The 22,415-nt window shown below is 40.6% G+C and overlaps 1 protein-coding gene across 1 annotated transcript in view; it reads right to left on the reverse strand.

Moving 5' to 3' along the window:
* The window catches only part of LOC117973129 (titin-like), a 165,968-nt gene that overhangs the window by 17,995 nt on the left and 125,558 nt on the right, over positions 1 to 22,415 (reverse strand). Inside the window, 14 exon segments of the mRNA XM_059031325.1 lie at positions 10 to 2,076; positions 2,163 to 2,462; positions 2,547 to 2,834; positions 2,946 to 3,239; positions 3,350 to 5,116; positions 5,213 to 5,518; positions 5,607 to 5,909; positions 6,049 to 6,348; positions 6,506 to 6,793; positions 6,888 to 7,184; positions 7,282 to 7,584; positions 7,884 to 8,471; positions 8,700 to 8,996; positions 9,097 to 22,414. Coding sequence (XP_058887308.1) covers positions 10 to 2,076; positions 2,163 to 2,462; positions 2,547 to 2,834; positions 2,946 to 3,239; positions 3,350 to 5,116; positions 5,213 to 5,518; positions 5,607 to 5,909; positions 6,049 to 6,348; positions 6,506 to 6,793; positions 6,888 to 7,184; positions 7,282 to 7,584; positions 7,884 to 8,471; positions 8,700 to 8,996; positions 9,097 to 22,414 — 20,716 coding nt within the window.

A 22,415-nucleotide genomic window follows, 5' to 3' on the forward strand; every position in this document is an offset into this window, starting at 1 on the left:
TACACTTACTGAATGGGTGCTCAGCCACAATTGGCAATGATTCAATAGGCTTGCTTACACCAAATCTGTTTTCAGAGCACACTCGGAATGTGTACTCCATATACTTGGTGAGATGGGTGACTTTGATCTGTGTACGTTTAACACTGGAATTAACAAGCTGCCAAGCTGTTGTACCAGATTCACGTTTTTCTACAATATAGTTGGTGATTTCTGTTCCACCATCATCTTCAGGTTCTTGCCATGTTAATACACAGGATTCTGATGTGATTGATGATATTTCAACAGGACCAGTAGCTGGGCCTGGTCTTCCAATAACATTGACAGTAACAGTGAATGTTCTGACACCTGCAACATTTTCAAGTATAAGATAATATTTCCCAGAGTCTCCTCTCATACTTTCTTTGACAACCATTGTTGTTCTTTCTTTGGTTGTCTTGATGCTGACTCTGTCAGTTTCATTCAGTTTCATCTCCTCTAGTTTCCATGTTACCTTGGGAACTGGACGTCCACTAATAGGAATATCAATTGTGAATGAGCTTCCAGCTTTGCAGGTAATAAGTTGGTTGGTGACTCCACTGAGATCTGCTGTAGGCTCAATCTGTGGTTCCTTAATGATGACAGATGAGAAGGATTCTCTTGGCTCACTGAAGCCAGCATCATTTCTAGCCTTGACTCGGAATTCATATTCAGTATTTTCTACCAAGCCTTCAACTATTAGAGTCAGAGATTTAGTCTGACCACCAACAACCCATTTATCTGAGCCCTTTTGTTTAATTTCAACAATGTAACCTGTGATGCGACTGCCACCATCATGTTCAGGTTTCAGCCAGGCCACAGTAGCAGTGGACTTGGAGGTGTCAATGATATCCAGTCTCTTAGGTGGAGCAGGTTCCTCAGTAGCAATAAGCGGGTCTGGCATTTCGCATGCCTCACCGGGGCCATACTCATTTTCTGCTATTACTCGGAAGAAATATGGTACACCTTCTGAAAGGTCACCAACTCTGAGGATTTGGCCAGAACATTTACCACTGACCTCTTGCCAACTACGACGACTAGCCTCTCGTTTTTCCACAATGTAATGGTGAATGCGTGCTCCTCCGTCATTAGCTGGGGCATCCCACATCAGAGTCACAGATCCTCTTGTCACATCCTTAAAGGTGATTGGTCCTGGTGGTCCTGGAGTATCCCGTACCTTTACAGTGAATGTAATGGATTTGCTACCACTGTTGTTTTCTAAAGAAAGGGTGTATTTCCCAGCATCATATCTGTTGCAATTCTCTACTGTAAGGGTACTATATGTTTCTGTTGTGTGAACATCAACCCGCATACTAAGATCTGAATCTGCCTTGGTCCAAGTAGCCAAAGGAACAGGTCTGCCTTGGAATGCAATATGTAGACAAATAGTGCCACCTGCTCTAACAATATGTGTCTGTTTAAAGTTGGCATCAATGTCAATTTCAGGAGATGTGAGTCTGTCCACAGCTTTTACTGCATTAGGAATTGCACATGACTCTCCTTTGCCTGCACCATTAATAGCAGCTACACGGAATTTATATTCTTCGCCAGGTTCTAATTCGCTTACAGTGAACTTAGTGTTGATGCAAGTTTCAAGGTTGACTTTGTGCCATTCTTCAAGGCCAGCCTTACACATCTCAATCACATATCCAATAATTGCCATTCCTCCATCAAAGACAGGCGTGGTCCATTCCAAGGATACTGATGTCTTTGTGGTGTCATTGACTTTGACAACAGTAGGGGCACTTGGTGGGCTGGTTGGCTCTCTACATTTTATTAATCTAGATGTACTGCTTGATGGTCCAACTCCAGCTTCATTTTCAGCCATGACACGGAATTCATACTCATTTCCTTCAGTCAGACCAGTTACTCTTAATATAGTCTCAGTGATGGGTCTCTTGCTTGAAACTTTCACCCATCGCAAGCTCTTCTTTTCACGTCTTTCAAGGATGTAGTGTTTAATTTCATTTCCACCATCAGTTCTTGGTCTTGTCCAAGTGAGTGTTATGCTGTCTCCTGTAACATGGGTAGAATCTGGGGTGCCAGGAGCATCTGGGACAGCTGAAAAGACATATGTAATTAGTTTAATATGTATACCAAAATATATGTATTAAAACAATAAAGCATAACTAAAATGTCTAACTTACTGTATTGAATCTGTGCAATTATAGGCTCTGATTCCAGTGGTCTGCCAACACCAAACTTGTTAACTGGTGACACTCGGAACTGGTACTCATTGCCTTTAATCAGCTTGGTAGCAGTAAATGTGCAAGCTTCACATTTATCATCAACAAGTGCCCATGAGATTCTCGTGGTTTCGCGTTTTTCAATTACATATTGGGTAACGGAAGCACAACCATCATTTTCAGGAGGATCCCACCACAGCGTGGCCTTTTCTCCAGTGATGTTGGTAAACCGCATTGGTCCACCAGGTGGTCCAGGAGTATCTGAAAAAGATTATTAAAATATGTTATATTAACAATGTATTATTATTATATAAGTACTGTAAAAAAAGAGTAAACCATAAATACCTTGTACTCTAACAGTAATGTCTTCTTTCTTGACTCCAGAAGCATTCTTGGCTTCAACACTATACACACCACGGTGTTCTCGACCAGCATCTCTGATAAAGATACTGCTTGAACCAAGCACAGTGGTAATATCAATCATCGTCTTCTTGTCAATTTCGTTTCCATCCTTGTACCAGGTCACCTGAGGTACTGGACGACCATAAATGAGAGCTTTAAGTCTAATCTTTTCTCCAGCCTGCACTGTAAGACCTTCAAAGTGTTGTGCTCCAAATTCAATTGTTGGTGGAACTGAAAAATAAAACAATAACAAAAATGTAATTTCTATGAAGACACGTTTTTTTCAATTTATTTTTTTTTTTTTTTTATAATGATTTTCACATAATCACAGGTAATGCTTACCGTTTTCATCTCTGGTCATGATGTAACCAGATGACTGAGAGGGTGGACTAACAGTTCCAACAGCATTTCTGGCAATTACTCTGAATTCAAATCGGTCACCGGAGGCAAGACCTGAGACTGTGTACTGGCATTCAGAAATATCAATAAAGTTGCATCTCAGCCAGCGTGCTTTTCCTTGACGTTTTTCTACACTGTAAGCAACAATCCTGCTTCCTCCATCACGTAGTGGTGGTTCCCACTTGAGCGTGACAGTCTCTCTGGTGACATCAATGTAGTCAGGAGTACCAGGTGGATCTAAAAACAAATACATAAATATTAAATATGCATGTTGCAACACATGACAATTACAGAATGATTCAAACAACAAAAAAGTGCAATTAATATGAAAAAAAAAACTTTCTTACCAACTGGAGAAACAGCCACTTGGGATTTGCTTGTCTCACTGGAAGGACTTAGACCAGCACTGTTCTCAGCAAAGACCCGGTACTGGTATTCCAGTCCCTCAATAAGACCTGTAATTCTATATTCTCTTCCAGATATTGGTGTTTTATTTACTTTCTGCCACAGAATACTATTTCTTTCTTTCTTCTCAACATGGAATCCTGTAACCTCAGAACCTCCATCATACACTGGGGCGTCCCATTGAATTGACATGCCATCACAAGTGACATTGTATACAAAAGGCTTTCCTGGTGGACCTGGTGGTCGGTACTGGTGTTTGGCAAATACGTCTAGTGAAAGTAGGGCCTCACTTACTCCATATCTGTTTTCTGCACATACTCTGAATTGATACTCTGTTCCTTTGATTAAGTTGGGAATCTTAAATGTTGTTCTAGAGACACTAGAGCAAACCATCTTCCATGCTGTCTGTGACGTTTCTCGCTTTTCTACACTATAGCAGGTAATTTCTCCACCTCCATCCTCATCAGGAGTATCCCATGAAATAATAATACTTTCTGCTCTGATTTCATCAAATCGGATGGGTCCCTTTGGCTTAGATGGTGGACCAAGGGTTATAACAGTGACACTAAATGATTTTCTGCTGACAGCATTATCAAGGATTAAGGTGTATTTTCCACCGTTATCTTTTCTAACATTTTTAATGTTCAAAGAAACCTTGTTTTCAGTTTTCTTAAAGCGCACTTGTTCACTTTCTTTGAGAGGCAGGTTGTCTTTTAGCCACTGCACAGTTGGTCTTGGTTTACCCTTGTAAGGCAGTTCAATATGGACATTATGACCAATGCGTACACTGATTTGTCCTCCTGGGATATCCGATAAGTCGGCTTCAGGTTGAATGATGTGGTCCTTTACTGTAATTGGTCCAATCTGAGCATAATCACTCTGTCCCTTTTCATTCTTGGAAGAAACTCGGAATTCCATTACTGAAAGTTCTTTAAGTTTAGTTGCTTCAAACTCACCGGTCTTGCTGACACCAGCAGGTGACCATTCCTGTTCATCTTTAAGTTTCTTTTCAATTACATACTCCGTGATGATACTGCCACCATCATAATCAGGCTTGTTCCACTGTAATATGACTGAAGTCTTAGTAGAGTCCTTCATTGAAAGATCCTTTATGGGACCAGGTATCTCAGTAGCTTTAACTGGTTCTGCTGTCTCACATGGCTCGCCTAATCCATTTTCATTTTCAGCCAATACACGGAAGAAGAATGAGGTCTTCTCAGAGAGGCCAGTAATTTTGAATGTGGTTTGAGAGAATTTAGTTGTCACACTAGAATATGCTCTCTTGGTAGCATCTCTCTTTTCAATAACATAGTTGCTAATTTGTGCACCTCCATTGACAAGAGGAGGTTCCCATACAAGAGTAACATTGCCACGAGTAACATGTTTGACCTGCAATTTTTGGCAAGCACCTGGTGTGTCAAGCACTTTAACATTGACAAATGATGATTTAGGTTCACCAACACCATTTTCAATGGCAAGAACATATTTTCCACTATCATTACGAGTAACCTGTGGGATTGTAAGCATTGTGGATGACTCAGTATTGTGGATATTGTATCTTGGATCATTGCCAATGTTCTCCTCTCCCTTTCTCCAGGTGACATTTGGTGCAGGTCGTCCCTTAAATGGAATCATGATCTCCACATCTTCACCTGCTTTAGCTGTGAACTGAGTTCTGACTGCAATATCAAGATCAATCTCTGGTTCCTCTGTAAAAATGAAATAAGAAGAATGGATTACATTTTGTCATTATACATAAAAAAGTATGTGTAAATAATTTCATCACCTATATTGTAAATACATACCAAGGATATCCTTAGCTTGAACAGGTTCGGTCATTTCAATTGGATCTCCACTTCCAACACAGTTGACAGCAGACACAGAGAAGTAGTAGTTCACCCCAGGTTTTAGGTGAGATACAACATACTCTGTAGTTCTCACTTCACCCTTTGAACTGACCACAGTCCAATCTTCTTCTTCACCCTCTCTCTTTTTAACTACATAGCTGGTAACTTCGCTGCCTCCATCATACACAGGTTTAACCCATGCAAGAGTAACAGACGATTTAGTTGTGTCAACAACCTTAAGCTTGGTTGGTTCACCTGGTGGGTCTGAAAGCAGAACAATTATACCATGTTAAAATATATATATTTGAATAACAAAATATAACAATAAAAAACAGTTAGACATTATTCATACCAATTGGATTAGCAGCTTTGTAGAAATCAGATACATCAGAGAATGGGCCTTCTCCAGCTGCGTTGAGAGCACTGACACGGTACTGGTATTCGTTTCCTTCTGTCAAGGCTGATATTTTCTGTCTAGTGTCACAGATAGGCTCTTTCAGGACCTTGAACCATCGCAAGCTCTTCTTCTCACGTTTTTCCAGGATATATCCAGATATGTCACTGCCACCATCTACAGTAGGCCTGTTCCAGGTCACAGTCATTGTTGACATGGTAATCATCGTAACTTCAGGCATGCTAGGTTGTCCGGGAGTTACTAAAGTAAAGAGAAACAAAGCAAAATAGTAAAACGATAGTAAAACAGAAATACAAATAAATGCACACACACACATATATATATATATATATATATATATATATATATATATATATATATATATATATATAAATCTTACCAAATGCATTCTTAGCAACAACGGGTTCAGATTCCAATGCATCTCCAACGCCATATTTGTTTACACCTCTAACTCTGAAGATGTATTCATTGCCTCTGATAAGCTTCTGCACAGAGACAAGACACTGTTCTTGTTTGTCTGATATGAGTGTCCAGACCACCCTGCTAGTCTCACGTTTTTCCACTATATAGTGGGTTACAGAAGCACCAGCTTCATCAGCTGGAGGATCCCACACGAATGTTATTTTCTCTGCAGTGACTGTCTTGAACTGAATAGGTCCACCTGGAGGTCCGGGTTTATCTGATTAAAAATAAAATAAAACAAAACATAAGATATCATTTTCCTAACAATTGATTTTATACAGGAGATAAATGTTAGCTTCATGTTGGTTAATTATACTTTTATTTTCCAGCAGAAAATAGAATAAAATAAAATAGGTATTCTTCATAAAACATACCTAGAATTTGTACTCTGATAGTTGCTGATGTAGAGCCCATTGCATTCTTAAGTCTGATTTCATAACTTCCACTATTGGTACGTGCAGCGTCCTTAATAATAACACAAGCATAATCTGTTGTATTTTCAATTGATACTTGAGCGCTTGTCTCCACTTCTTTGCCATTTTTGTACCATTCAACTGTTGGCAAAGGTTTGCCAGAAATTCCAACTTTAATCCTGACAGCTGAACCAGCCTTGAATTTCAAAGTATCTGCATATTCTGGAGGCAAGTCAATTTCAGGAGCACCTAAAACAAACAAATAAAAACATATATATATATTCAAAGAAAATTAAATGAAAAAAGAATGTACATGATAAATGGCAAAAGAAATAAAACTCACCATAAGTGTCTACACATGTGGCTGGACCAGCAATTAATGATGGATTGCTTACAGAGCCTATGGCATTCTTTGCAAAAACTCTGAATTCATATTTTTCATCCTGTGTCAAGCCTGAGATCGTGAATTGCGTTTCAATGACATTGGTGAAGCTACCCTTTGTCCACCTTCCATTGGGCATGTCTCGCTTCTCAACTATGTATCCAGTGATCTTGCTTCCACCATCATAAGCAGGTTTCTGCCATGCAAGGCTGATTGAGTTCTTTGTGATATCAGTCACACGCACATTTCCTGGTGGTTCTGAAACACAACATTATTCGTTTTTCAAAAAAACATTTGTGAATTACAGTAATAAGGAAAACAATAACAAAAAAACAGTAAACAAATAAATACTTACCACAAGCATCAATTGCAAGGACTGGGTCAGAAGTATGGCTAACTTTGCCAATACCAGCAGCATTTTCTGCCAATACTCTGAACTCATAGATAAGTCCACCACTAACATTGCTGACTTTGAAGTGGGTTGTACGGATAACTGTCTTGTTAGCTTTCTGCCACAGAATGCTGTTTCTGTCTTTCATCTGTAAATGGTATCCAAATACAGAGTTTCCTCCATCAGAGACGGGTTCATGCCAGCAAACAGTGATGTTCTCTCTTGTGACCATAGTTACCCATGGTGTAGATGGTGGTCCCGGAATTGCTAAAATGAAACAGTAAAAAAATATTTGCAAAAATAATATACTGATTTCTTGCGCCAATGACAGATAGTATTTTTATTTGTTTAAAAAAGTGTGTTTTAGTAAGAATATTATTACTTGGACCCTATTTGGTAGACATCACAAAAGTAAAAGAAGCGATTAAATTAATGTTTTGAGTAGCTTCTACAGGTTTTATACCAGTAAAATGATTGTATTACTTTCTGGAAATGTGCCTTTGCATTTGCTTCTAAATAGTGTACCTGTGTAAAATAAAAATAAGTTGCACAAATGATGAACTTACTGTATGGAAGTTTGACAGTAACACATTGAGAATCAATGTGATCACTGATGCCAAATCGGTTCTCAGCCTTGATACGGAACTGGTACTCTTCTCCTGTTGTCAGCTTCATAATCTTGATCATGTTTCTAGCAACTGCGGCAGACACTTCTGACCAAGCAGCAGTGCTTGTTTCACGTTTAAGTACAATATAGCTGGTAATTGGACTTCCACCATCATAAACAGGTTGTTGCCAACTTAACGTTACACTGTCCTCTGTGACATCACTTACAGCAACAGGACCAACTGGAGGTCCGGGTCTATCTAGGACTACAATATTAACAAAGCTCTTAGTTGTTCCACTTGAGTTGGCGGCAGTAATGTCATATCTTCCAGCATCAGCAGCAACGCTCTCTTTGAGGTTAATGATGAGGCTATCTGCAGTTGTCTCTGTGTTAAATCTCATTGTTGACTTCACTGAAACATTGTCCCTGGAGAGTGATATCTTTGGTAGAGGTTTGCCAGAAAGTGGAATTTCAAATTTAAGGTTTGATCCTACTCTGACATAGACTGTATTGTGAGGGAAGTTCTTCAGATCAAATTCAGGAGATTCTGGAATCAGACAAATAAACACAAACAAATGTGTGTGAGTGCATGAAGCAAACAAGTGCAGTCTCAAACATAGTCAAAATGAATAAAATGTTACTTTAAAATATCTGCTACAAGTTAAACCTTTGAGTATAATAGTCACTGACAAGATGTTAATCTTATGCAATGTAGGGTTCTTTTTTGAACAAAGTAGCACTAAAACAATTAAAATAAACATATGTGATAACTTACCAAGTTGATCTTTTACTGTAACAGGGAAAAGCATTTCTTTGGGCTCACTGAGACCAGCCTGGTTTTCAGCACAGACTCTGAAGAAATATTCAACATTCTCCTTAAGGCCACGAACAACATGGTGGGTCATTTTTACAACGGCACACTTAACCCATTTCTGTTGGCCTTTCTCAAGGGCATCTATCAGGTAACTAGTGATTCTGCTGCCCCCATCATGTTCTGGCTTACTCCAAGAAAGTGAAACACTCTCCTTAGTAACATCAGTAACTCCAAGCCTCTCGGGTGGACTTGGTTTTTCTGAAAGGAATAATTACGCTTATTAGAAATCAGTGTCTGAAACAATTTACTTTAAAATGTGATTTCTTTGTAACAACACACACTGAAAATGAATATTTACCTGTGATCTTAACTCCTTCCTTGCTCTCAGAAGACAATCCAATTCCAAACTCATTCTCTCCAGAAACTCTGAAGTAGTAAATAGCTCCCTCCTGGAGATCTGGTACTTTGTAGGTCAATTGGTGGCAGTTGTTTGTGACAGATACCCATGCCTTCTTGCTGGCTTCACGTTTTTCCACATGATAGTTCTTGACAGGAGCACCACCTTCATTTTCTGGTACATCCCATGATATGACTGCAGATTCCTTAGTGACGTCTTTAATTGCTATGTGAGCAGGAGGACCAGGAGAATCCAGGACCTTGACAACTAGTGTCAAAGTACAAGTTCCAGTAATATTCTGTAGAGTTATGCAGTACTTTCCAGAATCATTTCTGGTTGCCTTCTCTAGAGTTAATGATGTGCAACTGTCAGTTGTGTCAATACATGCTCTTACTCTTAAATCTACATCTTCCTTGTTCCATATTACATTAGGCACTGGTTTTCCTTTATAAGGTACAGTGAGTGTAAATGAGCTGCCAGCTTTGACAATTAAAGTCTTGCGCATTTCATTGTCAACATCAAAGGCAGGTTCTTCTTCTCTTTCTTTTGCAACCTGGGGTTCAGAGGCTGTACTTGGATCACTAAGTCCAACTTTGTTGGTTGATCTTACTGCAAAGACATATTCAGCTCCAGAAGTGAGTCCAACAATAGTAAACTCTGTGCCTCTAAGGTTTTGAACAGCTGTTGTCCATTCCTCATCTTCAGTTTTCTTGTACTCAACATTATATCCAGTGACAGGGGCTCCACCATCAAACAATGGTTTTGTCCAGCCAATAGAAATAGTGGTCTTTGTGGAATCTACTATCTTAGGTTTGGATGGTGGTGATGGCAGGAAAACTGGGTCTTCTGCTTTAGTCAGTGGAGATGCTTCACTTGGAGCACTTAAACCGGCAGCATTCTCTGCATGTACACGGTATTCATATTCACATCCTTCACGGAGGTTAGATGCTTTAACTCTAAGATCATACACAGGTTTTTTGTTCACACGCACCCATCGCAGACCAGACTTTTCACGTCTTTCAATTATATAGCCAGAGATTTCACTACCACCATCACTAACTGGTCGAGCCCAGCAGATTGTCATAGCTTCACTGGTAACACTAGTGATCTCCACATTTGTGGGTGCACTTGCAACTGTAAATGGATCTAAAGCTTTAACAGCATCACTCTCTAATGGTTCGCCAACTCCATATTTGTTCACACCCATAACTCTGAAAATGTATTCATTGCCTTTAAGTAGTTTAGTAGCTTTGCAAGATGTTGTTTTCACATCTCCTTCCACCATGGTCCAGGCAAGACGGCTTGTTTCACGTTTCTCTACCACATAATGATCAATTTCAGCACCTCCATTTTCTTGTGGTGGCCCCCAAGACAGATGGCATTTCTCAGCTGTAAGTCCTGATACCTGTACTGGTCCAGCTGATGGGCCAGGTCTGTCGAGCACTTTGCAGTTTACAGCCATTGATCTTGTTCCTGCCACATTCTGCAAAGTCAGGACATACTGCCCAGAGTCTCGTCTGATACAGTCTTTGATAGTGATTGAAGTACTGTTGTCTGTTGAGGCAATTTCAACTCTAGCCTTTATTTCTACCTCTTTGCCATCCTTTGACCATGAAATTACTGGCAGAGGACGACCAGCAACATCAGCATTAATCTTTAAAGTTTCTCCAGCCTTCACTACCACCACATCTCTGAATTTGACATCCATCATGATTCGAGGGGGATCAACATCATCCTTAACAGTGACTGGGCCAGTGCATTCAGATGGCTCACTGAACAATCCTGCTGCATTCTTTGCAATAACATGGAAATCATACCGTTGATCTTCTGTAAGACCTGTTATATCAAAGTAGTTTTCTTGGATGTTGGTGAAATTGCACTTCAGCCAGCGACCATCTGGCAGTTCTCTGCGTTCAATAATATAACCTGTGACTTTGGCTCCACCATCATATTCTGGCTTAGCCCAAGACAGTGATACAGAAGTTCTAGTAATGTTAGTAATTTCAGGTTGACCAGGAGGATCACATGGATCTCTTGCAGCAACAGGTTCACATGCTTTGCCACATTTACCAATTCCAGAAATATTTTCTGCATATATACGGTATTCATACAGCTGAAATTCTTCAATACCTGTTACTTTCATTTGAGTGTCAGTAATAAGACCTCTATTTATCTTGGTCCAAAGAATGCTACTTCTTTCTTTGCGTTCAATGTGATATCCAAGTACTGGACTGCCTCCATCGTTAACTGGTTCATTCCATTCAACAACCATGAAAGATTTAGTTGCATGTGAAACACGGGGTGTTCCAGGAGGACCAGGTAGTTTAAATGGATATTGTGCAACAATTGCAGAGGAGTCTTTGTAATGGCTCTTTCCATAGCGGTTTTCAGCATAAACACGGAACTGATATTCAGAACCTGTTGTCAGTCGTGAAACTTTAATTGATGTTCTGGCAACTGTGGCAGACACAATTTGCCATTGTGTTGTTGTAGTATCCCTCTTTTCAACAATGTAGTTGTTAATTTGGCAACCACCATCATACTCTGGTGGGTCCCATGAAATTGATATACTGTCAGAACTAACATCATCCAAACGGATTGGACCAGGTGGACCAGGTTTGTCAAGTACAATAATTCCAATTTCAGCTGACTTTGTACCAGCAGTGTTAGCCACACTAACTTCATACTTTCCAACATCTTCTTTTGTCGCTTCCTTGATTACAATGACAGTTGATGTTTTGGATGTTTGAATATTTACTCTTGTTGTCTGTTTCAAGGGTAGACCATCTTTCTTCCATGACACAGTAGGTAGGGGTCTACCTCTAAATGGTACATCAATCTTAAGGTCTTCTCCTGCTTTCACACTGAAAGTGCTGAAAAGAAGTTCCAAACTAGGTTCGATCTGAATGTCCTTTGCAACCACAGGTACCCCCAGTTGTTTTGGGTCACTCTTTCCTTTCTCATTCACAGCAATAATTCTAAAGGAGTATTCTTCACCCATGGTAAGGCCTGATACTGTTGCCTCCAGTGCCTTCACTTGAGAACACATGGTCCACTTTTCACTACCTTTAGTTTGCATTTCAACAACATAACTTGTAATTTTGCTGCCACCATCATGATCTGGCTTCTCCCAGGAGACGGTTACACTGTTGCGTGTTACATCTACAAGAGTTACTTTGCCAGGAGGCAAAGGAGCTTCTGACACTTTAATAGGATCTGTTGTTTGTGCTGGTAGGCCAACACCATGTTCATTTACAGCCAATACACGGAAATAGTAAATACCTCCTTCTTGGAGTTGATCCACTTTGAATGTATTTTTGATGCAGTTGTTAGTAACAGTAGTATATGCCTTTCTTGTAGATTCACGCTTTTCAACAATGTAGTTAGTAATCTTTGCCCCACCATCAATTAGAGGAGGCTCCCATGTCAATGTAACTGAATCTTTCTTTATGTCTTTAATGTTGAAATTTACAGGAGCGCTTGGAGAATCAAGCACCCTGACGTTGACAAAGGCTGATTTAGTGCCACTGTGGTTCTCTAGTGTCAAATTATATTTGCCACTGTCAAATCTGTTGACATTGTCAATGACAAGCATGGTGTAGGAACCTGTTACTTCAATTTGTGCACGTTCGGTTAGAGTCCCTTCTGCCTTTTGCCATTTAACTTCAGGTTCAGGTCTACCTCTAATGGCAACAAACAAGCGCAAAGTGCCGCTAGCACGTACAGATACCATCTTTCTAAGATCTGCATCCAGTTCAATCTCAGGTGGCTCAACCTTTTCAGCTGCAGCTACAGATCCAGCAATGTCAGCAGGTTCACCAACTCCTTCGATGTTAATAGCACAGATGCGGAAATTGTATTCAGTGTTTTCTTTAAGTTTTGTGACAGAAAAGTGTGTTGCTTGTACACCAGTTGGAGGAGTGCATGTGATCCATTCATCAGTGCTGGCTTCTTTCATCTCTACAAGGTATCCCCTTGTTTCAGCACCACCATCATAGATAGGTTTGCTCCAAGAAAGGGACACAGTTGTGCTAGAGGTATCTGTTACTTTTGGATTGCTTGGTGGGCCTGGAGGATATGTGGCATCACATGCTCTGTAGAATACTGATGGATCACTTGGCTCTCCTATACCAGCAGCGTTTTCAGCAGCAACACGGAATTCATAAAAGTGTCCTTCAGTGAGACCAGTTGCTCTAAATCGCAGATCACTCAACCTCTTTCTATTGCATTTTGTCCATCTAATGCCATCTTTGTCACGTTTCTCAAGGACATAACCATCAATTTCAGCTCCCCCATTGTCATCAGGGCGGGCCCATGTTACAACCATAGAATCTTTTGTGATGGCGGTAACTTCAGGAACTGATGGTTTTCCTGGTGGCTTGAATGGATTACGTGCAAGAACAGGTTCAGATTCCAATGGCTCACCAATGCCATATTTGTTAACTGCCATGACTCTGAAAATATATTCATTACCAGTCAGAAGTTTGGTCACTTTGTGGCTGATTGCTTGAATATTAAAGGCAACCTGTGTCCAGGATAGTCTGCTGGTTTCTCTCTTCTCAATATTATAATGAGATATGTTAGCACCACCATCTTGTGAGGGTGGGCTCCAAGACAAGCAGCATTTCTCAGCAGTGACACCTGTAACTCTCAACGGACCATCAGGAGGACCAGGTCTGTCAAGAACTTTTACTGTTATTGGTATTGATTTTGTACCACCAACATTGCTGAGGTTGAGTACATAGTGTCCTCCGTCTATTCTAATGCAGTCCTTTACTGTAAGAGACGTTCTTTGGATAGTTGTTTTAGTTTCCATTCTTGCAGTAGCTTTGTCAATTTCTTTTCCCTCTTTTACCCATGTGATGTCAGGCACTGGTTTGCCATGGATGTCAGCGTCAAGGGTGAACGTGTCACCTGCATTAACAACAATTACATCTTTATATTTTGGATCCATTGAAACTCTTGGGGATTCAATTTCATCTCTAGCTGTAATTGGTCCAGTGCTTTCAGAGGGTTCACTGAAAATACCAGCTGCATTCCTTGCAATAACTCTAAATTCATATCTTTGGTCTTCAACTAAGCCTGTGATGGTAAATTCAGTCTCAATTACATTTGTGAAACTTGCTTTCATCCAGCGACCTTCCGGCAACTCTTTCTTTTCTACAAAATATCCAGTGACTTTACTGCCACCGTCATACTGAGGCTTTGTCCATTGAAGAGTCACATAGTTTCTGGTGATAACAATTGCTTCAGGGCAGCCAGGTGGATCACATGGATCACGGGCTACAAAGCATTCTGAAACTTTACTGCATTTACCAATGCCTACGATGTTTTCAGCATATACTCTATATTCATATTCAATGCCTTCTTCGAGGTTGTTTGTCTTGAAGCGAGTGTCTTGAAGAAGAGTCTTATTCAGCTTAGTCCACAGAATACTGTTTCTTTCTTTGCGCTCCAGATGGTAACCTATAACTGCACTGCCACCATCATTGACTGGCTCATGCCACTCAATAACCATGTAATCTTTTGTAAGTGATGTAACAAACGGAGTGCCAGGTGGTCCGGGTTGCTTGTAAGGATACTGCACAACAACTGATGAAGAATCCAAAGAAGAACTCTTTCCATATCTGTTTTCAGCATATATCCTAAATTGGTATTCTGAACCTGTCTTAAGTTTAGTCACTTTGATAGTTGTCCTTGCTATTGTTGCTGATACAATCTGCCATGCAGTTGTGGTTGTGTCTCGTTTTTCAACAATGTAATTGTTTATCTGACAGCCTCCAGTATATTGGGGAGGATCCCATGATAAAATAACATAGTTTGAACTTACTTCATCCATACGTACTGGGCCTACAGCTGGACCAGGCTTATCAAGAATAATAATTGTAACTTCTTCTGTGGCTGTGCCTGCACTATTGGTAGCTGTGACAGTATACTTGCCAAGGTCATCTCTGTGGCTCTCTTTAATTTTAAGGACAGTTGATGTTGGTGTAGTTTCAACATTTACTCTTGTTGTTTGTTTAAGTGCTTGTCCATCCTTTGTCCAAGCAATCTTGGGTCTTGGACGCCCAATTACTGGTATTTCTACCTTAAGATCTTCTCCAGACTGAACACTGTATGTACTGAACATAAGTTTGAAACTGGGTTCAATTGTCAGGTCCTTAGCTATGACTGGAACAGCCAGTGGTCTTGGCTCACTCTTTCCTTTCTCATTGTAAGCAATCACACGGAAGAGATACTCTTGACCAGAACTTAGGCCAGAAACAACACCATCACATGTTTTGGTTTGGGTTGCTACTCCCCACTTGTCAGATCCTTTAGGCTGCATCTCTATCAAGTATCCCAAAATCCTGCTACCTCCATCGTGGTCTGGTTTTTCCCATGCAAGAGAGGCACTTGTCTGAGAGATATCAGTAAGCGTTACTTTTCCTGGTGACAATGGTGGCTCAGATGCCTTTACTGAATCAGCAGTTTCAGCAGGTAGTCCAACACCAAATTCATTCTCAGCCATAACTCTAAAGTAATAAATAGCTCCTTCAATTATATTTTCAACTTTAAAGCTAGTTTTGGTACATTTTGAAGTAACATTGGCATAAGCCTTTCTTGTTGATTCACGCTTATCAATCACATAGTTCTTGATCTTTGCTCCTCCATCAATCAAAGGTGGCTCCCATACTAGAGTAACTGCATCTTTCTTTACATCTTTCACTACAAGGTTCTGAGGTGTTCCAGGGGTATCTAGTACTTTGACAGAGACAAATGCAGACTTGGCACCACTGCTATTTTCCAATTTAAGTGTGTATTTGCCAGCATCATTTCGATCACAGTTGTCTATTGAAAGCTGGGTATAGTTAATACCCTTTTCTATTTGTGTTTTCTCTGACAGATCACCTTCATCCTTGGACCAATTGATCTCAGGAGCTGGTCTTCCTTTGAAAGGTATAAGGATCTTCACAGTACCTCCAGAACGTACAACTATACCCTTTCTTAACTCTGCATCCAGATGGATTTCAGGTTCTTCAAGTTTATCTTCAGGTTTAATTGTTGCAGGTATTTCTGCAGGCTCACCAACACCTAACTTATTGACAGCACATACTTGAATCTTATACTCCTGATGTTCAATAAGTTTTGTGATTTCAAAACGACTGACACGCAGGCCAGTTGGTGGTGTGCACATGGTCCATTCTTCTTCATCAGCTTTGCAAGTTTCAACAATATATCCCTGGATGTCACTGCCACCATCATAAATTGGCTTGCCCCATGCAAGTGTAATAGAGTTCTTGGTGATATCCACAATGTGTGCATTTGTTGGTGGGCCTGGTTTGTATATTGGATCACAAGCTTTAAAGTAAGCGGAAGGCTGACTTGGTACACCAACTCCAGCAGCATTTTCTGCTGATAGTCTGAATTCATACTCATGGTCTTCTGTGAGTCCTGTCACTCTAAAGCGCAAGTCTGTAAGCCTGCGCTTGTTGCATTTTGTCCATCTGATTCCAGCCCTGTCTCTCTTCTCTACAATATATCCTATAATTTCACTGCCACCATCACTATCTGGTCTAGTCCAACACACGGTCATAGAGTCCCTTGCAATATTTGCTATTTCTAAAGCCTTTGGTGCTCCAGGAGGTACGAATGGATTCTTCATCATAACTGGTGCAGATTCCAAAGGTTCACCTACACCAAATTTGTTAACTGCCATAATACGGAAGATATATTCATTACCTTCCAGGAGTTTTGTTACCTTCAACATAGTAGCCACTGCATCTGAAGCCACAACAGTCCAAGCAAGACGACTAGTTTCTCTCTTCTCAATGATGTAGTGTGAGATGTCACTGCCACCATCATGCTGTGGAGGTGCCCATGACAGAGAGCATTTATCAGCAGTCACACCAGTAATGCTAATAAGTCCTTCAGGTGGTCCTGGCCTGTCCAAGACTTTCACATGAATCGGAACAGATTTTGTGCCAGCTACATTGGTTAGCTGCAAATTGTACTGTCCACCATCAACTCTAATAGCATCTTTAATGATAATCAATGCTTTGAAGTCTGAGTTTTTAATTTCACATCTTGCTGTAGCTTCAAGTTCCTTATCTCCCTTGAACCACTGGATTGCAGGTAATGGTTTTCCATGTATATCAGCTTCAAGCTTGAATGTATCTCCAGCATTGACAACAATTGCTGCACTGTATTTTGGATCCATTGAGTATCGTGGAGGCTCAACCTCATCCTTGGCAGTTATTGGACCAGTGTTCTCTGATGACTTGCTCATAGTTCCTGCAGCATTTTTAGCAAAAACTCTGAAGTCATACTTAGAATCTTCAGTAAGACCTGTAACAGTGAATTGGGTCTCCATCACATTGGTAAAGCTGGCTTTCATCCATCGACCTTCTGGAAGGTCACGTTTCTCAACAAAATAACCAGTTATGACACTACCACCATCATACTCGGGCTTTGTCCACTGAAGAGTGACTGAATTCCTTGTAACAATTATGACTTCTGGTAAACCTGGTGGATCACATGGATCACGTGCCACATAACATTCAGATATTTTGCTAGATTTGCCAATGCCAACAATATTTTCTGCATAGACTCTGAATTCATATTCAATGCCTTCTTCCAGAGGACTGGTCTTAAACCATGTATCTTGAATAATAGTTTTATTTATCTTTGTCCAGAGGATACTGTTTCTTTCTTTTCGTTCTAAATGGTAACCAACAATATTGCTGCCGCCATCATTAATTGGTTCATGCCATTGCACAACCATGCTGTCCTTTGTGGCTGCTGTAACAAATGGTGTACCAGGTGGACCAGGCTCCTTGTATGGATACTGGGCAACCACAGATTCAGAATCTAAAGCAAAGCTTTGTCCATATCTGTTTTCAGCAAAGATTCTAAACTGATACTCTGCTCCAGTCTTGAGTCTCAAAACTTTGAATGTTGTCCTTGCAACTGTTGCTGAAACGATTTCCCAGTTTGTGGTAGTTGTATCTCTCTTTTGAACAATATAGTTTGAAATCTGGCAGCCGCCAGCGTATTTTGGTGGTTCCCATGAAATTGTGATACTTTCAGCACTAACTTCATCAAGTTTAACAGGGCCAGTTGGTGGTCCAGGTTTGTCAAGTGTTATCACTTCAATTGACGCAACTTTTTGTCCAACAACATTAGACACAGTGATGCCATATATACCACCGTCATCCCTGGTGGTTTCTTTAATATTAAGTACTGTATGGTGTGCTGTATCAGTAGCATTAACTCTTGTGGTCTGCTTAAGGGTTTGGCCATCCTTTGTCCAAGAAATTGTTGGTTTTGGTCGCCCAGCAATAGGAATTTCTACTTTCAGGTCCTGACCAACTTGTACACTATAATTGCTGAATACAGGTTTTACATCTGGCTCGATAACTAAATCCTTAGCAACCACTGGAACTGCAAGTGATCTTGGGTCACTCTTGCCTTTCTCATTCACAGCTATAACCCTGAACATATATTCTTCTCCTTGAGCTAAGTTGGAAATAACAGTTTCAAATGTTTTAACATGTGCACAAGGAGACCATGTCTCTTTGCCCTTGGGCTGCATTTCCACAACATATTGAATGATTCTGCTGCCACCGTCATGTTCAGGTTTCTCCCAGGCAAGAGAGACAGTGTTTCGTGTGACATCAACAACAGTTATTTTGCCTGGAGGCTGTGGCACCTCAGATATTTTCAGTGGGTCAACAGTTTCTGCAGGTAAACCAATACCATGTTCATTTTCAGCAGAGACTCTAAAATAATAATTACATCCTTCTTGGAGTTGGTCAATCTTCCATGAGGTTTTGTGGCAGTTGGTCACAATAGCAGAATACGCTTTTCTTGTGCTTTCACGTTTTTCTATGATATAGTTCTTTATCTTAGCCCCACCATCCAACAGAGGTGGCTCCCATGTTAAAGTTACTGATTCTTTGGTAATCTCTTTAACTTTCATGTTGACTGGTGCACTTGGTGTATCAAGTACTCTGACACTGATGAAAGCAGACTTTGCTCCACTAATATTTTCTACTGCCAAAGTATATTTTCCACTGTCAAATCTGTTCACATTGTCAACTACAAGGGAGGTATAGCTACTTGTGCTATCAATCTGAGCTGTTTCCCTGATTTCACCATCAGCTTTTCCCCATTTTACTTCTGGAGCAGGTCGTCCTTTGATAGGAATAAACAATCTCAAGGAACCTCCAGCTCTAACACTGACAATCTTTCTGAGTTCAGGGTCGAGATCAAGATCTGGTGCTTCCAGTTTTTCTTCCACAAGGACAGCTCCAGAAATATCTGCATGTTCTCCAACACCTGCCTTGTTTACAGCACAGACTCTAAACTTGTACTCCTTCTTCTCCTGTAGTTTGTCAGCTTCAATCCATGTTTTATTAACACCTGTGGGTGGAGTGCACATTGTCCATTCATCAGAGTTTGCTTCACATTTCTCTATAATGTATCCCTGAATCTCACAGCCACCATCATAAATTGGTTTGCTCCATGAAAGGAATACAGATGACCTGGTGATATCAGTCACTTTAGGATTATTAGGTGGTCCTGGTTTGAAAATAGGATCACATGCCTTATAGAAAACTGAGGAAGAACTTGGAACACCAACTCCAGCAGCATTTTCAGCTGAGACCCTGAATTCATAATTGTGGTTTTCAAGAAGTCCAGTTACTCTAAATCGCAGTTCATTACATACACGTTTATTGCATCGTGTCCATCTGATGCCTTCTTTGTCTCGTTTTTCTACAATATAACCTGAAATCTCGCTGCCTCCATTATATGCAGGTCTTTCCCATACTACTACCATCGAGTCCTTTGTGATAGTTGTAACTTCAACAGATTTAGGTGCATCTGGAACCACAAACGGGTTTTTAGCTATCACTGCATCAGATTCAAGTGGTTCTCCAACTCCATATTTGTTTACAGCCATGACACGGAAAATATATTCATTTCCTTCCAGAAGTTTTGTAACTTTTAGACCAAGAGTCTGTACTTTAGACTCAACCACTGTCCACACTAATCTGCTTGTTTCCCTTCTTTCAACAATGTAGTGGGATATATCACTGCCTCCATCTTGTGTTGGTGGCTTCCATGAAATTGAACATTTTTCACATGTTACTCCAGAGATGCCCATAGGTCCTTCTGGTGGTCCAGGCCTATCCAACACTTTGATGTTGACTGCAACTGATCTTTCACCTGCAACATTATTTAACAAGAGTGTGTACTGGCCTCCATCAACACGTATAGCTTCCTTGACACTAAGGGATGTGGCAAAGTCTGTGCTTTTGATTTCCAGACGAGCTGTATTTTTTAGTTCTTGGTCTCCTTTTAGCCATTGGATGGTGGGGATTGGTTTTCCATAAACATCTGCATCAATCTTGAAGTTGTCCCCAGCATTCACAAATATAGTTTCTCTGTATTTAGGATCCATGCTTATACGAGGTGGATCCACTTCATCTCTAGCAGTGATGGGTCCAGTGCTTTCAGATGGCTCACTGAATACACTTGCTGCATTTCTTGCTATTACCTGGAACTCATATCTTTGTTCTTCAACTAAGCCAGTCACTTCAAACTGTGTCTCAACAACATTGGTAAAGCTGGCCTTCATCCAGCGACCATCTGGTAACTCTTTCTTTTCAACAATGTAGCCAGTGATTTTGCTGCCACCATCATATTCAGGCTTTGTCCAATGTAGTGTAATAGAGTTTCTGGTGACTATTACTGCTTCTGGGCGACCTGGTGGATCACAAGGATCTCTTGAAACATAACATTCAGATAGTTTGCTTGATTTCCCAATGCCCACAATATTTTCAGCATATACTCTGTATTCATATTCGATTCCCTCTTCAAGGTTACTAGTCTTAAACCAGGTGTCCTGGATCAGTGTCTTGTTAAGCTTAACCCAAAGAATACTGTTTCTTTCCTTGCGTTCCAAGTGGTAACCAAGAATCCTGCTGCCACCATCAATAACAGGTTCATTCCACTGCACCACCATGCTATCCTTTGTAACTGTAGTTACAAAAGGTGTACCAGGAGGACCAGGGAGTTTGAATGGATATTGGGCTACCAAGGATTCTGAAATGAGGAAAGTGCTCTTGCCATATCTGTTCTCGGCTGCAATTCTGAACTGGTACTCGGAGCCAGTCTTCAATCGGCCTGCTTTAATAGTTGTCCTGGCAACAGTAGCGGATACAATCTGCCAAACAGTTGTAGAAGTATCTCTCTTTTCCACAATGTAGTTGTTAATAGTGCAGCCACCGCTATATTCTGGGGGTTGCCATGTAAGAGTAATACTGTCAGCAGTGACTTCATCTATTTTAACAGGGCCAGTTGGTGGGCCAGGTTTATCTAGTACAACAATGCTTATGTTTTCTGTTGCTTCACCAGCAGTATTTGCAAGTGTGACTTTATACTGGCCAACATCATCTCTGCAGGCTTCTTTAATTACTAGTTGTGTACGATTTTCTGTGATTTCTGCATTCACTCTTGTAGTTTGTTTCAGAGGAAGATTATCCTTATGCCAGGTAACATTTGCTTTAGGTCGAGCAACAAATGGTACATCTACCTTGAGGTCTTCACCTGCCAGAACACTGAACGTGGTGAACAAGAGCTTGAATGCTGGAACTATGACAAGGTCCTTTGCAACTACAGGAACACCAAGCTGGCGAGGATCACTTACACCTTTATCATTCTTTGCTGATACACGGAACATATACTCTTCACCTTGTGTCAGTCCCGGTACAACAACTTCAGTGCCTTTTACTGTCGAACATGCTGTCCATTTTTCACTGCCTTTGCTCTGCATTTCTACAATGTATCCAATGATTCTGCTTCCCCCGTCGTGTTCTGGCTTCTCCCATGAGAGACTAACACTGTTCTTGGTGACATCTTGGAGAGTGACTTTTCCTGGAGGAAGTGGTCTTTCAGATACTTTAACTGAGTCTGAAGTCTCAACAGGAAGACCAACTCCATATTCATTTTCAGCAAGAATTCTGAAATAATAATTGCATCCTTCTTGCAACTGGTCTATTTTCCAGCTTGTCTTGTGGCAGTTGGCCATAACTGTGGAGTATGCTTTTCTTGTTGATTCACGCTTTTCCACAATATAGTTCTTAATTTTAGAACCGCCATCAATGAGAGGGGGATCCCAAGTGAGTGAAACAGACACTTTTGTAATTTCCTTTATCTTGAGGTTTTGTGGAGCTCCAGGAGAATCCAGAACTCTAACATTCACAAAGGCTGTCTTGCTGCCTGAGCTGTTTTCA

Source organism: Acipenser ruthenus, chromosome 10 (assembly GCF_902713425.1).
Source record: "Acipenser ruthenus chromosome 10, fAciRut3.2 maternal haplotype, whole genome shotgun sequence".
NCBI classification, from domain to species: Eukaryota; Metazoa; Chordata; class Actinopteri; order Acipenseriformes; family Acipenseridae; genus Acipenser; species Acipenser ruthenus.